Source organism: Ylistrum balloti, unplaced genomic scaffold (assembly GCF_031769215.1).
Source record: "Ylistrum balloti isolate Yb309-2 unplaced genomic scaffold, AGI_CSIRO_Ybal_v1 Utg370868, whole genome shotgun sequence".
Taxonomy (NCBI): Eukaryota; Metazoa; Mollusca; class Bivalvia; order Pectinida; family Pectinidae; genus Ylistrum; species Ylistrum balloti.
The window spans coordinates 186,937-204,544 of record NW_026782496.1 but is presented as its reverse complement, the minus strand read 5'-3'; the positions used below and the strand labels follow the sequence as shown (position 1 = coordinate 204,544).

The 17,608-nt window shown below is 39.3% G+C and overlaps 1 protein-coding gene across 1 annotated transcript in view; it reads left to right on the top strand.

Moving 5' to 3' along the window:
* The window catches only part of LOC132559146 (calcium-dependent secretion activator 1-like), a 95,540-nt gene that overhangs the window by 14,613 nt on the left and 63,319 nt on the right, over positions 1-17,608 (top strand). The window contains exon 2 of the mRNA XM_060223756.1: positions 13,936-14,016. Within this exon, the coding sequence (XP_060079739.1) occupies positions 13,936-14,016 (81 nt within the window). The remainder of the gene's footprint in view (positions 1-13,935; positions 14,017-17,608) is intronic.

The following is a 17,608-nucleotide window of genomic DNA, read 5'->3' as shown; positions in this document are numbered from 1 at the left end:
TAGTTACAGGGGCAGCTCCCTCCTTGATGTACTAGAACAGGTTTATATGAGTGAACTAGTTACAGGAGTAGCTCCCTCCTTGATGTACTAGAACAGCTTTATATGAGTGAACTAGTTACAGGGGCAGCTCCCTCCTTGATGTACTAGAATAGGTTTATATGAGTGAACTAGATACAGGGGCAGTACCCTCCTTTGTGAACTAGATCAGGTGTATATGAGTGAACTAGTTACAGTGGCAATACCCTCCTTGGTATACTAGAACAGGTTTATATGAATGAACTAGTTACAAGGGCAGCTCCCTCCTTGATGTACTAGAACAGGTTTATATGAGTGAACTAGTTACAGTGGCAATACCCTCCTTGATGTACTAGAACAGGTTTATATGAGTGAACTAGTGACAGGGGCAGCTCACTCCTTGGTGTACTAGAACAGGTTTATATGAGTGAACTAGTGACAGGGGCAGCTCCCTCTTTGGTGTACTAGAACAGGTTTATATGAGTGAACTAGTTACAGTGACAGTACCCTCCTTGATGTACTAGAACAGGTTTATATGAGTGAACTAGTTACAGGGGCAGCTCCCTGCTTGGTGTTCTAGAACAGGTTTATATGAATGAACTAGTTACAAGGGCAGCTCCCTCCTTGATGTACTAGAACAGGTTTATATGAGTGAACTAGTGGCAGCTCCGACCTTGATGAATTATAGGCAAGGTTGACTGTGACATTCGTATGGAAAGCTGTTCTACAAGACAATAGACTGAGCATCAATGGAGATTTTAATTATGTTGTGTTTGTTTGCCTATGTAAATACGTGTTTGCGTTAGAGGTTCGTGTAAAGAGATGCTAAAATCATGATTAATGGATAAAATGGAAGAATGGCAATGGTGCCTAACACACAAAGAGTTTGTATTGAACCTTAGCTTGTGCCTTGCCACCACCACCACCAATGGTTCAATATCGTGTCGCTATGACTACACGTATTGATCTGAGGACACTAGGAGAGAGAGTCATTCATTGATGGTCTTACTTCACCAAAGCCGATTCCTGTCTTCTGGCTCACAGCAGGACTAATGCTTTTGCCAAATCCTGCAGTACTAACCACTCTGGTCATATGTCACTGCTTCTTTCTGAAACCTTAAGCAGCCCCATCTTTTTAAGGGAACCTCCTATTTCCATACCCTGATCCCTAGCTCTACCTTGTACTAATACAGTAACAGTCATCCATGAGTTTTTGTGTCGGCAGTACAGTGTAATTACATTAGTCTTTTATGGAATGTCATCATGGACTTTATCCTCTTAATGGTATTTCATTACTTGCAGGATTAGAGGACATAATACAAAGCAGAATAGGTCATTTGCACCATCTCCAGAGTGAATGTTTTAGACAAAGTAGAAACCGACAGATATTCCTATCTCCCAGTATAAATGTTGTACCTACCTCCAGTGGAAATGACCTTTTAAAAAAGGTAGAAAAGGACAAGTGCACCTGTTACAAGAGAAAATAGGGTAGAGAACGCAAAAAAAAAAACAAAGAAAAAAGAAAAAAATTCTTCAATCAAAACTGTGTAATTAAACCTGGCCAGGCATCCCCAGTTGTGCTATGGAAGGGGTTAAAATTGACTGTAATTAATTAAGTGGGATGTTGATTTTTTTCTTTACATTTTCTACAAAAATACTTTTTCAATTTCCCCAAAGGTTATTTCAATATGCAACCATGCAGCCTGAAAAAAATAGTGGTGGGATAAAGACATTTGTGACAATGATTCGATTAAAGCTAAGTTGTACAGGCCCTTTTGTCTTCTTGCTTCTAAAGAAGAGATAGCCAGACTTTAACTCCTACAGAATGGCAGCTCACATCAAGCTTTATTCTGTTAACATTACACCCACGATAGGATGGCAGTAACACTTTATACAGAGCTGCTATGTCACTATGAAATAACATCTATCAATTTTGTCGCACTGTTCATCTGTCATCAGTTAAGATGCTGCGTAGTATGTTCAGCCTCCTACTACCTGCATATAATCATAGAAACAAGTGGACAAAAAAATGGTTAGTCACAAAGAAATGTCAATCTTTGTAGAAAATCTGTACAGAACTTCAAAGATTTTACCCTCAGTTTGAGATAGTTTCAGTTGACATCGTACAGAGATGATATGTTATGTTGATACAGGCATAGTAGAATAGTACTGTTGTCTCCACTACCTATATGAACTCAAGGAAAAAGAATGTTTGGATTTTTGCTGTCCAGACAGGATAAAAATGATAATAATGTTCAGGTCCTGCAGTGGGATCCTTAAGGGATTTTATCTGTCCAAGCAGGATTCCATATCAGCATTTGGAAACTGCCAAAGATAGATTGAATTGCCTGGACTATATACCTATATGGATTCCAATGTATTGACATGCACAAATTTTTATTTTTGTAAACTGACACAAACAGAGACAATCATAAAATATCAGTCCAGCAAAATTAAAAAATATAATTTGTATCTGATCAGTAAGAACATTTAATAAGATTAATTTTATGTGTTATTGTGATATTTACATGTAGTCGAGATATTCAGCTTACTTTCTTTTTGTTAACATTTTTGTGTAAATATTGTTGTTTGGTTAACTATACACCCCATTGTCATCTGTGAACTGCTCGGGGTTTTCTAATGTAAGTTTGAAATTTCTGTCATACATTGTGAATGGTTCAGTCACACACTATTGGATTTACACTAAGGCCTAGCATGAATGTTTTTGTCATTCAATTTTTCTTCTCTTCCTGTGTGATGACTCGACCCTGAAGTAGTGACTGGCTTTACATGTTAGGAATATGAATTATATATCAGAATTGATTTGTGTTCAGGATCAAGTTCTGCCAAGCTTTGACAGTTTATCTTGTCAACTTTAATTAAATTTAGATGTGGAGATGGCATGGAAGTATTTGTACTTAAACTATAGTTAGAATGATATTTTTTGTCCAAAGAAGATACTTATATTTTCCTGTTCAAATTTTGAAATGATTGAATTCAATTTTTATTATTGCATTTCTATAACCTGATGAAGCTTTGTAATAATAGAATTCAGACAATTATTTCTACTCAATAATTGAGGTGATTGCCTCTAGGTACATGTCGTACTTTCATTCAAACCTGAAATTTACAGATTAATTTTACTGCATAAAACTTTGAAGTTGAAGTTTATTTATTAGTCATACTGTCAAACCGGCCTCAGTGATCACCTGAATTAAGCAAACTGACTTCCTGTCCTTTGTGACCGTAATTTTTCCTCCCAGTGTAATCAACTACTGTAAATCATTTCTATTTTGTGTGGGATTTATTTTCACCTTTACACATGAATGGAATTCAAATATCCCTCAGTTTTTCATATGCAGCTATTGATGACATCTTTATTGTTTTGTGTTTACTTGCGTTTAGAGACTTTCCTTGAAGTTATATGTACATTGCCATTTTATCACAAACATATATTACTTCTATAAATTCAAAAATCTTTAGAACCTGAGAGGTTGAAGGACAGGAACGTGCCCCTCAATGGATATAATTGTAATTCCCCAGTGCTATTTTTGTGTTTGAAAGGAGTTTATAACATGCAAATGCAATAGGAAGGAGTAATGAAAAACTCCCTGCCCCTGACGGGTTTGAACTAGCAACCCTTCCATCTCTAGCCGGACAATATACCACTTGACTAAAGAGAAATGCCCACTAGCCAAGGGCTAATAAGGCATCCTGTACTGTCAACCTCTATACAAAATATCTATTTGATTGAATTATAAAATAAACAGTAGGAAAAACTGTCAAAGACATTACCGCTGGGAATTTACTATATAATTAGTATGAAAGTGTTATGAAGTGTATTGTTACACACTGCACAAACACGTCTAACCTATTGAATTCCAGTAATCTTACCATGAAAATAACTCACCTTCCTTTCCAAACTTAAAAGCAAATGGGGTGTTCACATACCTTTCTTTTGTCTACCTGTTAGTCTGTACTCAGGTAAATATTGTTCAATATGGACACATGACAGAATCACTTTTGAGGTATAGTCCTATGACTTTTGATTAACAAAATGGCGGCTGATATGAAGCTAACTGTTAATGATATTGGAGCTTTTTAGAGTCCATGTCTCTATTAGCTATCTTTCCCAAATTTAAGGGGAAAAAATTCTAGATCAGCTTTCCCAAGATAAAATAAATAGTTATAATTCAATATTGAATTTGGAAATCTCAGTGATATACATTGTATACCTGAATTAAGCAACACCTGTTTGAAGTGACTGGCGGCCATCATTTCTGTATACCAAACACCAAAACCAACCTTTTTCTGAAAAATACCTGACTTCCATAAATTTACACATTTACAATTACACGACAATCACACGTTCCTTAAGTTGTGCTTCCCAGGAATTGAATTTGATAAACCCTGAATTAGTTCCTCTTTAAGTGTATTAACCTGAATGAAAATATCATTTATTGTGAAGAAATCGCTACAAAACTGTCAATATGACATTAGTGTAAACTCTTGACCTATTTTTAGCACTATGCTCTTTTGGTCAAAACACAAGATATCAAACTAGATTTATTGCAGCATAACAAATATTGAATAGTTATTCATACACATCACTTGCAGAATAGGAGAGAGTTCTGATCTAATAAAACCACAGCTTCTATTGGAATTGAGGAATATTCACAAAATTCGTACAGGCGCCTTTACAGGTTGTATCACATACAGGTCTTCACAGTTAAATGGCTGTTAAGGTCCATGGCCTGTTGTATCACATACAGGTCTTCACAGTTAAATGACTGTTAAGGTCCATGGCCTCTTGTATCATATACAGGTCTTCACAGTTAAATGACTGTTAAGGTCCATGGCCTGTTGTATCACATACAGGTCTTCACAGTTAAATGACTGTTAAGGTCCATGGCCTGTTGTATCACATACAGGTCTTCACAGTTAAATGACTGTTAAGGTCCATGGCCTCTTGTATCATATACAGGTCTTCACAGTTAAATGACTGTTAAGGTCCATGGTCTGTTGTATCACATACAGGTCTTCACAGTTAAATGACTGTTAAGGTCCATGGTCTGTTGTATCACATACAGGTCTTCACAGTTAAATGGCTATTAAGGTCCATGGCCTCTTGTATCATATACAGGTCTTCACAGTTAAATGACTGTTAAGGTCTACATCCTCTTGTATCATATACATGTCTTCACAGTTAAATGACTGTTAAGGTCCATGGCCTGTTGTATCATATACAGGTCTTCACAGTTAAATGACTGTTAAGGTCCACATCCTCTTGTATCATATACAGGTCTTCACAGTTAAATGACTGTTAAGGTCCACATCCTCTTGTATCACATACAGGTCTTCACAGTTAAATGACTGTTAGGTCCATGGCCTCTTGTATCATATACAGGTCTTCACAGCTAAATGACTGTTAAGGTCCACTGCCTCTTGTATCATATACAGGTCTTCACAGTTAAATGACTGTTAAGGTCCACTGCCTCTTGTATCATATACAGGTCTTCACTGTTAAATGACTGTTAAGGTCCACTGCCTCTTGTATCATATACAGGTCTTCACAGTTAAATGACTGTTAAGGTCCATGGCCTCTTGTATCATATACAGGTCTTCACAGTTAAATGACTGTTAAGGTCCATGGCCTCTTGTATCATATACAGGTCTTCACAGTTAAATGACTGTTAAGGTCCACTGCCTCTTGTATCATATACAGGTCTTCACAGTTAAATGACTGTTAAGGTCCACTGCCTCTTGTATCATATACAGGTCTTCACAGTTAAATGACTGTTAAGGTCCATGGCCTGTTGTATCACATACAGGTCTTCACAGTTAAATGACTGTTAAGGTCCATGGCCTCTTGTATCATATACAAGTCTTCACAGTTAAATGACTGTTAAGGTCCATGGCCTGTTGTATCACATACAGGTCTTCACAGTTAAATGGCTATTAAGGTCCATGGCCTCTTGTATCATATACAGGTCTTCACAGTTAAATGACTGTTAAGGTCCATGGCTGTTGTATCACATACAGGTCTTCACAGTTAAATGACTGTTAAGGTCCATGGCCTGTTGTATCACATACAGGTCTTCACAGTTAAATGACTGTTAAGGTCCATGGCCTCTTGTATCATATACAGGTCTTCACAGTTAAATGACTGTTAAGGTCCATGGCCTGTTGTATCATATACAGGTCTTCACAGCTAAATGACTGTTAAGGTCCATGGCTGTTGTATCATATACAGGTCTTCACAGTTAAATGACTGTTAAGGTCCATGGCCTCTTGTATCATATACAGGTCTTCACAGTTAAATGACTGTTAAGGTCCACTGCCTCTTGTATCACATACAGGTCTTCACAGTTAAATGACTATTAAGGTCCATGGCCTCTTGTATCATATACAGGTCTTCACAGTTAAATGACTGTTAAGGTCCACTGCCTCTTGTATCATATACAGGTCTTCACAGTTAAATGACTGTTAAGGTCCATGGCCTCTTGTATCATATACAGGTCTTCACTGTTAAATGACTGTTAAGGTCCACAGCCTCTTGTATCATATACAGGTCTTCACAGTTAAATGACTGTTAAGGTCCACAGCCTCTTGTATCATATACAGGTCTTCACAGTTAAATGACTGTTAAGGTCCATGGCCTCTTGTATCGTATACAGGTCTTCACAGTTAAATGACTGTTAAGGTCCACTGCCTCTTGTATCATATACAGGTCTTCACAGTTAAATGACTGTTAAGGTCCATGGCCTCTTGTATCATATACAGGTCTTCACAGTTAAATGGCTGTTAAGGTCCACTGCCTCTTGTATCATATACAGGTCTTCACAGTTAAATTACTGTTAAGGTCCATGGCCTGTTGTATCACATACAGGTCTTCACAGTTAAATGGCTATTAAGGTCCATGGCCTCTTGTATCATATACAGGTCTTCACAGTTAAATGACTGTTAAGGTCCATGGCCTCTTGTATCATATACAGGTCTTCACAGTTAAATGACTGTTAAGGTCCATGGCCTCTTGTATCACATACAGGTCTTCACAGTTAAATGACTGTTAAGGTCCATGGCCTGTTGTATCACATACAGGTCTTCACAGTTAAATGGCTATTAAGGTCCATGGCCTCTTGTATCATATACAGGTCTTCACAGTTAAATGACTGTTAAGGTCCATGACCTGTTGTATCATATACAGGTCTTCACAGTTAAATGACTGTTAAGGTCCATGGCCTGTTGTATCATATACAAGTCTTCACAGTTAAATGACTGTTAAGGTCCATGGCCTCTTGTATCATATACAGGTCTTCACAGTTAAATGGCTGTTAAGGTCCACTGCCTCTTGTATCACATACAGGTCTTCACAGTTAAATGGCTATTAAGGTCCATGGCCTCTTGTATCATATACAGGTCTTCACTGTTAAATGACTGTTAGGTCCATGGCCTCTTGTATCATATACAGGTCTTCACTGTTAAATGACTGTTAAGGTCCACAGCCTCTTGTATCATATACAGGTCTTCACAGTTAAATGACTGTTAAGGTCCATGGCCTCTTGTATCATATACAGGTCTTCACAGTTAAATGACTGTTAAGGTCCATGGCCTCTTGTATCATATACAGGTCTTCACAGTTAAATGACTGTTAAGGTCCACTGCCTCTTGTATCATATACAGGTCTTCACAGTTAAATGACTGTTAAGGTCCATGGCCTCTTGTATCATATACAGGTCTTCACAGTTAAATGACTGTTAAGGTCCATGGTCTGTTGTATCATATACAGGTCTTCACAGTTAAATGACTGTTAAGGTCCATGACCTGTTGTATCATATACAGGTCTTCACAGTTAAATGACTGTTAAGGTCCATGGCCTCTTGTATCATATACAGGTCTTCACAGTTAAATGACTGTTAAGGTCCATGGCCTCTTGTATCACATACAGGTCTTCACAGTTAAATGACTGTTAAGGTCCATGACCTGTTGTATCATATACAGGTCTTCACAGTTAAATGACTGTTAAGGTCCATGACCTGTTGTATCATATACAAGTCTTCACAGTTAAATGACTGTTAAGGTCCATGGCCTGTTGTATCACATACAGGTCTTCACAGTTAAATGACTGTTAAGGTCCATGACCTGTTGTATCATATACAGGTCTTCACAGTTAAATGACTGTTAAGGTCCATGACCTGTTGTATCATATACAGGTCTTCACAGTTAAATGGCTATTAAGGTCCATGGCCTCTTGTTTCTATTTATGAATGATTTTCACAATATTATTCATTATTAAGATGAAAACAATAAAGGTATTCACTATTAATTAATTAGTCACAGAAATATACCTTGTTTTTCACAGTAGTATGAGACTGTGGATTTCAAATATTTCTAGATAATTGGATAGGATAGGCATGTTTCAGTGTCATCGATAATGAATACTACAGTGTTAGCAGATTTTACAATAAACAATTACAGGAAGCCTCACTCCAAACAAACAGAAATAGTTGACTGTCTGGCTATAAATTATGTCAGTTATCAATGAAAATATAACGCAATATCTTGTTGTACTGAGCAGTTAGTTCCTATAAGCCTTTTGACATCCTACAGGCTTTGTCCTTTAAATGTCACTGATGAATATATGACAAATACATCCTCGCTGGCTAAGTGGTGGCGGGGGAGTGTGAGTATTCAGGTGCTTAGAAGGAGGTGGACTGAGCACAGGAAGGTTAGGGTAAAAATAGGGAAATGTCACCGGTATAAACGGATTCAGGATGGGCGTGAAAGTTTAATAGTCATGTCTTTATCAGCTGGAGGGAATGGAATTAGGAAGATATCAGGTGTAGTGGGAGAGATGGTAGCCGAGGGGATATAACATATTTAGCTGGCGATAAGTACTTGCCTTGTCCACTCAAATATATTTTGTAAATTTCCTGTAATAAGCCTAACCCATGACTTGAAGTAATAAGTTCTGTGTTGACCATCTAATGACTTATTGCTGAATAAGCAAAAGTATTGTAACTCCCTCTAGAGTGAGGAATGCTTTTAGTATCAGGGAAATCTCTATCAATGGTAGCTCTCCCACAGGTTGGGAATGTCATTTGTATTGGAAATATATCTATCAGTCTAGGTATGCTTTTCTTCAATTGTCTCACAGGGATTGTAATTGCAGATATTGTTTCTGTGAAAGGTATCCCCGGAGGCTGAGGGACTAATAATTTACCTGTGGTGTGATCAAGGAGATGTTATGAAAGAAATGTTGATTGATTGTAATTCAGTTTTGACTGGCAAAAATAAGGTTTTGTCCATAGGTTATGTTAATGTTGAAAGTTATGAGCTTTCATGTCTTTGTTATATATAAATATATGTATTGGTTTCACTTTAATACATTGACCTACTAGGTCAGTTTAAGAATTCAGTTTTAGGACCCAGTAGATTTATGATCTGATTTTTTTTTAACAGAGATGTTACACTTTCAAAAGATTTCCTTTGAGTTTCAAAAAAAGGCTTATAGTAAGGGAATGAAATGATGTGTTCTGTATCACTGATTTATGGCAAGGTATAGTCTTGCTAAAATAGTGTTTTTTCGGTTAAATGATCAGTCAGCTTTATTCATCAAACTGGCAATGGAATCCCATGTCATGCAAACTTCCCATCAATCATACATCTGTCTTTCCATAAAAGGGCAAAGATATCAAAGCGAAAAAGAAAAAAAATCGGAATCAGTGTTAAAAATTCTAGTTGCTGCACTGCACATAGAGAATCTCTTAGTTTTACACATGTCAATCATATTTGGTAGGTTTTATAGATTTGGTAGTGAATAAATCATGATACATGTCTGGTTCATCTTAAAATAACTAGTTGCTGGAGGAAGTGATCCTTATGGCTTGGTATTGATTGGATGTACTAGTTTTATTGTGATTTCACCAAGTCAGGCAACGTTACACTAGTGTATCAGTATTTAACGGCTCTTTCATTGCTTCTTCATCATTAACTCCTATTCATTACTGATGTGTTCCTGACAAAAAGCAACACAACCATGAACTACCATTTCATACTGAGAAATGTGAGGAACTTCACAGATGTTTGTGTTAAACATTCATAATAAAGTTTACAGCTTCAGTGCATTACAAGTGTGGTTACTGAAGAGATATTTTTACCAGCTAATATACATGAGGTTTCATAGTGTTCTGTTTGAATCCATTAATATGTAAACAAGCATTTTGGTGCTCTCCTGTATCATTTTTCACTTATATCTAATTATTCACTTTCTGATGTCTATAGTTAGTTATGTTTTGTAATCAAGTGATTGTGTTTTCTCCATGTGTTGGTTTTATTCCATGTATGTGACTCTATCCCTATGAACTGCCCACTTAAGCCCATCCCTTTTCCCAGTTCCTTGCTCACCCTATTTTGTTCTTTCTAACTAATATCCTTGCTGTTCTATGAATGTCTCTGCCCCATTCCTCTTGCTGTTCCATGAATGTCTCTGCCCTCTTCCTCATACTGTTCCATGAATGTCTCTGCCCCCTTCTTTATACTGTTCCATGAATGTCCCTGCCCCTTCTTCATACTGTTCTATGAATGTCCCTGCCCTTTCTTCATACTGTTCCATGAATGTCCCTGCCCTTTCTTCATACTGTTCCATGAATGTCCCTGCCCTTTCTTCATACTGTTCCATGAATGTCCCTGCCCCTTCCTCATACTGTTCCATGAATGTCTTTGCTTCCTTCCTCATACTGTTCCATGAATATCGCTGCCCCTTCTTCATACTGTTCTATGAATGTCTTTGCTTCCTTCCTCATACTGTTCCATGAATGTCTTTGCTTCCTTCCTCATACTGTTCCATGAATGTCTTTGCTTCCTTCCTCATACTGTTCCATGAATGTCTTTGCTTCCTTCCTCATACTATTCCATGAATTTCACTGCCCCTTCTTCATACTGTTCCATGAATGTCTTTACTTCCTTCCTCATACTGTGCTATAAATGTGTGCTTTCTTCCACTTGCTGTTCCATGAATGTCTCTGCCCCATTCCTCATACTGTCCTATGAATGTCTGTTCTAACTTCCTCATATATTTTCATTCCTATCCCCATATCCTTCCTCTTGCTCTTCCATGAATATTCCTTCTCCCCTCTTGATTTCTTACTCTTGATCCCAGCCTTTGTTTCGATTATTTCTGCTTTCTCCTTTCCTTTTGCGTACTCACCTTAATATATTATTTTAACTGGTATTTTTGCAATACCCCAACAGTATTATGTTACTTTTTATGTCCTGGCCATAAAATGGCTAGAAACATGTAGCATTCACTCTCTACTGATTGCTTATCAATCCATCACATTTTCTCTGAACTGATTTTACATTTAGATGTTTCCGCTTCACTGATTAGTTTCTGACTCTATTTCATATTCTTGTTTTGGTGTTAGTTTTATGATGGAAAGGACTGAAGATTAATATTTTTCGACACTTAGGGATTTTCAGATAACACCATGAGGAGGTAAAATCTGCTTGTAGAAGTTTAAGCTTGAATTGCATTTAGCCCCTGTTAAAATAAGTTTTATGGTTGTTCTAAGTTTTTAATTTAATTGCTTATTGATTTGTTTTCTCCATTGTTGATTTCTGTCAAATATCTTAGATATTGATATTCCACTGCAAGCTTTTCCTTTTGTGCTTCCTTGCATGAGATCAGTTATGAAGTAGATCTTATCCAAACTGTACCTTGTATCAGGAACTTTGATTTACAATTAAATGTCTTACCTCAATTTACTGAAAGAGAACCACTACAAGAGTCCTAAAGTAATTTCTGGCAATAATTTGGGGTAAAGGAGTGAAGTACATACATTCCATGAAACTTGGGTCAGTCTGAAATAGTACAGAAAAAAAACTCATTTATCAAAAATTAATATTGGCATCGAAATGAAAGTTTGGAAGAAAAGGTCTCCAGATGGTCTAGTGTATACATACATGTATATGATGTAAGAATTAGGAGGGAATGTTTATTATTGAATTCCAGTGGGGCTGATTCAGCAGGGAAATTCCTGCATCACACATGGAAGGAAGCCAGTACAGTAAATATGACTGTCTTAATCAAATGTAGATAGTTTTCTTACATTTCTGGTTTGTTGCATAAAGATAAGAATACAGAGAAAGGGCTGTGTCTGTTCGATATATATCTATATACAGTACTGACTGACTGATCAGGGCTTTAAATGGCACTCAGCACAATTCCAGCTCTCAGGACACAGTTGGGAGCACTCATCCATCACCAGTATATCAATAATTATCCATGTGTTATATCAACATTCCAACACACTGGTCCCTGTAGTGTCATTGCCATGCTTGTGGCAAGTGTTTCTTGAAATATGAATGAACATGGCTGAATGGACCAGGGTAGAAATGTTATTTTGCTTTCTCACACATGACCTGGCATGAAGTGCAGACATTTGTGAGAGGTCTCATGTGAGATAATTCGGTTAAAGAAAATTCAACATCCATTTAAATTCAGTACCTTTTTCTGATGAGAGATTTCAGCGAAATGGAGATTTTGCTATGGTTGTAAATTAGAGTCAAATAAAGATAATAACCTTACCCACGCTCACACATGGACAAGAAGTGACAGTTCTCTCACAGATGCTCTACTATGGCTAAGGGAAGTTAAAACTAGTAAGGTTGGATTGTACTCTATAATCTTCTACACAACTCAATCCTTCACAAAATCTTCACTCTTGCAACCGAGAATTTTTATCTGCAACACGTAAGCTTCTCAGTTCATTTAAGCTGAATGAAAGAGCAGTAAATGACACTAAATCTGAATGAGAATGGTGTCATGCAACAAAGCTTTCTCCAACTAGGCCTACCAATACCATATTTATCCTCAAAAAAGCATCTACCCTAGTGTAAAAGTTAAGTATTAAAGTTGTCCATATTTGTGAACTACTTTGAGCTTACTACATGTAGTTCAAGAATATTGCTGATTCTGCAAAAATGAAGAAAGGGGCGTATTTACAAATGAATGAAATTGTGATATTTCTACTCTAACAATGAAGGAAATCCTGTCTACTGACAAGCTTTTTGGTGAGATACAGGTCTTTTGGTTTGAATATTGGTATACAAAATTGTAATATCAGAGATCCTATATGACATTGCAAGTTCCAGACAAATTTCTTATATATGCCTACTGAAGGAATATTTTCAAAAGTGAAGAGAACATTTGAAAAATATGGGGTTTTTTTGTAAGAATTATCAATCTGTCATAATTTTTTCCACAACAGAACACAAAACCTATAAGAGGTATCAACATAAACCATCATAGGTAGATAGATCTCAACAAGGAAAAGTGCAGTGCACCAGAACCATCACTCTCTTTTGCCTAATTTAGCAGTTATTGCCCTTTTTCATACTTAAATACTGTCCATAGCGTTACACTAAAATTATAAGAGGAATCAACATGAAACTTCATAGATAAATAAATCTCAACATGGGGATGTGCAGTACACAAGAACCATCACTCTCTTTTGCATAATCTAGTTAGAGTTATTGCTATTTATTATTTTTCATACTTAAATTTTGTCTGTAGCATTAAACTAATACAGGTAATAGAGGTATCAACTTGAAACTTCATAGATAGATAGATCTCAACAGGGAGGAGGGCATTGCACAAGAATCATCACTCTGTTATCGCTCTTTGTTATTTTTCATTCTTAGATTTTGTCCCATTCAGAGAGCATAACTGTCTCTGACGGCCTTTGTTATTATCCAAGAATATTTGTTTAGAAAATTGTTGCCAATTATTTTCATGCAGTTTAGTAAACACTTTATTTAGCAAAATATCCATGTGAACAATGTTCAGCAACTCAAAATATACATATGATAAAGAGATCACTTTTGATCAGTTCTTAAAGGTCATTTTATTTGTTGCAGCTGGACAGTGCAGATGAACAAGCTTCCCAGGTACGCCGAGAGTTGGACGGGAGACTGCACCAGGTGGAACAAATGTCCAGGGTCAGTACTTACAAACCAAACCTAACAACTTATAGCTTCTCTCACTCGTATCACTTAAATTTCCACCAGTTAACTCTCCATCAGCTAACTCATTGTTCATTGTAGAGCACAAATTCTCCATCAAAACTCACTCTCCATGGTAGAATTCAAATTTAATATCATAACTTACTCTCTCAATTATAGTATTCAACTTCTCCACCAAATTTCACTCTCTTAATTGTAGAATTCAAATTTTCCATCAAAACTCATTCTCTCCATTGTAGAGTTCAAATTTTCCATCATAACTCTCTCTCTCTCTCTCTCTCTCTCTCTCTCTCTCTCTCTCTCTCTCTCTCTCTCTCTCTCTCTCTCTCTCTCTCTCTCCTTTTTTGTTCATGTGTACCACCCAAAGCCTCCATTAAAATTAATTTACCTTCTCATTACATATGAACCTGTCCAACACAACTCATTTTATCACTGATTACATCCATATCATCAAAATGAATCATTTTGGCTTGATTCATCAAACTGAATCAATTTTAGGGAGACAATTGTCTGTAGACTTACCTATAGAGATGTATATACTTTCAATAGAGACTTCCTTATACAAATTGTCTGTAGACAACCTCATAGAGATGTCTATAGCCTTTCAATAGAGACTTCCTTATACAAATTGTCTGTAGACTTACTTATAGAGCTGTTGGTAGACACCCCAATAGAGATGTCTAGACTTATCTAAAGAGATTGTCTTTTGTTCTTTTGATAATTTTCTATGTCTGATTGTCTTCATTTGTATCAGTACATGACCTGTAGGGCTATGTTGGCTGGAGATCCAATTAATAAAATAACAGGTGGCTGTAAACTGACCACTGGTCATATTCATTAATAACCAGAACAGATGACCATTCACCAGTGTATTACCTATACAGTTTAATAAGGCTTTTCATTTCAGTAATAATTACCATAACTTTAGTATGCAAATACAGTACCTACACCCATCTTTGTATCCCAACAACAAAAGATTCAAAAGAAAAACAATCCCGCCCTCCCTACGATCCATGAGCCATCACGACAGGAACGCAGAGTGATCTCCCTTCCTCTTACCTTTATGGCTGCCGACGAGTGCGGAGGTGTCTGAGCTAAGTGCTTTTCTTACTCCTTCTCTTCGTACTGCCATTGTCGTTTGAGTATATTGTTACTCTATTAGTAGTCTATAAACCCATCTCCCAACTTATATTGTGAAATTAAGTATTGTCATTTGTTTATTTTGACCGTATTTCCGGCCGTTTTTTCCTCCACGTATTCGAGTGCGTGACTACTTGTCTCGTTGCTCGGATTTGCGTGAAGTTGGAATTTGTTTTCTTGCTGCTTTGTCGGCCGTGTTGTACGGCCGTTTTATTTATGCAGTGCAATCTTGCTGCGTACGGTAGGCTTTGTGCTCTCGTTCGTAGTTTTTTGATTGTTCGAGAACTTCGTTTCCGGCCGTGTTTTTACTCCGCGTGTTCGAGTGAGTGACTACTTGTCTCGTCACTCGGATTTTCGTGAAGTTGAAATTGTTTTCTTGCTGCTTTGTCGGCCGTTTTGTACGACCGTTTTCTTTTTTTGCAGTACAATCTTGCTGCGTACGGTAGGTTTTATGATCTCGTTCGTAGTTTTTTGATTGTTAGAAAACTTTTTATCCTTGTTTTCATTGTTACAATTTTTTATTGTTTCGATGCTGGATAAAGGTGCCGGGTTTACGTCGGGGGTCAGCGCATGGATGTTCCTATTTCTATAGATAATGGGAACCCCATGATACCTGTCCCATTTGCCGACATTACAGCCAGACCTCACTATGTGAACTTTGTTTGCACATGGAGTCTGCTGCTTAGGCTTCCATGCCTTTCCAGCTAACTTTCCGCCGGAAGAGGGATTCGTCCTCTTCTTCCGGTAAGGGAAGTAAGCTTTTTAAGACCTCCCTCCTGAAGTTCTGAACCAGAGCGTTCCTGCTGGGGGTGCTCTCGTTCCACCGAGCTCCGCCCTTCAGCAGGGGGTGGCTCCCCTTGTCCAGGTGCGTCCTGGAGTAGGGGGGGGGCAGCCCGACCCTGACTCGGCGCAGTCAAGGGTCGAATTGGCCGGTAGCTCTCGAAAGGCGGCGGTGTTACCGTCGGAAAGGGACTTCCGGTCGAGGTCTCTGATTCCTTCAGGGACCTCGGCACGCCAGGTGGCGTCGTTGGTGGGGGCCGCTTTGACTCCGGAACTGTGCCTTCGGGTATAGGTTCAGGGGCCACAGACTTTTTGTCAGGATTGTCTGTGGCTACGGGGATTAGTGACACTTGAGTTCACTAATCCTGGTGTCAGCGCGGGGTCTGTTTTCCCACCCTCACAGGCTTCTGGCTCTGGGACTTCCGTCCCAATCCAGATTTCCCAGTGCAGGGTTTCCCAGGGGGTTTTCCTCCAAGGGTTTGGGGCTTCAGGCCAGGAGTCCGGTTTCCGGTCTCCCTTTCCCCCGGGCTCAGGGAGTAGGGGTGCCTGCGGGCACTTATTCCTGGGTCGCCCAGGCCAACCTGCGGATGGTTTTGGGTACCAACAGTTACTCAGCAGTTACGGGCTTAGCCTGTACATGTCTGGGTTTCCACCTGGTGGGAGTGGCGGTTCATCCTGGTCCTTTGGACAGGATGTCCAGCCCCAGACTCAGGCAGGCCATCTTGGCCAGTTCTGGGGTCACTCCCGGCCCACTGGACCGTTCCCATTCCCTCAGGGGTTTGGGTTTTTACCCCATGGGTCTTCACTCGTGGAACCCATAGGGGTTGGTCTCTCCTCTAGGAGATGTTATAGCAGTGCGGAATCCCCCCAATGTTCTGCTACTTCGGGGGCCTTGTTGGCCGGTCCTATAAAGGTTTGCCAGACCTTAAGGACTTCCGCCTCCAGCGCGGACCCGTCGGTCTCCTGTTCCCAGGGGTCGGCTTCGGGTCTCCGACCCAAGCCTACAGCTACAGCTGTTGGTCGCGCTGCGTCCAAATGCCATAAAGAGGAGTTCCCCTCTGCGGAGATGGCTCCTCTGGCGGCCCCTGTTCCTCCCAAGGGGACTTCGGTCTCTATTGAGGAGGAGATGGACATCGAGGGTGCGGGCTCGGCAGAGGAAGACGATGTCATTCATCTTTCTCCTGGGCCAAGAGGGTTCACAAGGGGAAGATGGCCCTGAGACTGCTGAAGCTGAGGCTCAGCATGTGCTTTCTGGGATGCGGGTCCTCCGGGCCAACATCTCCCGGATTCTCAGGGCGGAGGTTTGCCCACCGCCTCAGCATCGTCGGCGCCTGAATCCACCATCCTTCTGGGTTCCCTGGTGGCTCCTCGGGCTTCCGTTCGCTCAGATCGGTCTCTGCCAGAAGGCAATATCATGTCTTCGGTTCTGGCCACGGCCCGGGCTCCGGTTTTAGAGAAGGACTCCTTCTCTACCCGTGCTCTCGGGTTTGTCGGTCTGCAGCTCAGTGTTGGTGAATTGTCGGAGGCTTCAGCTTCCGACTATGCCACACATGATGGGCAGCTGGCCTCTCAACCAGCACAGCTGGAGTTGAGACAGCTGGCTGCCTGGCCCGGCAAATCAGTGGACCAGGTGGTGCTCGATCCCAAA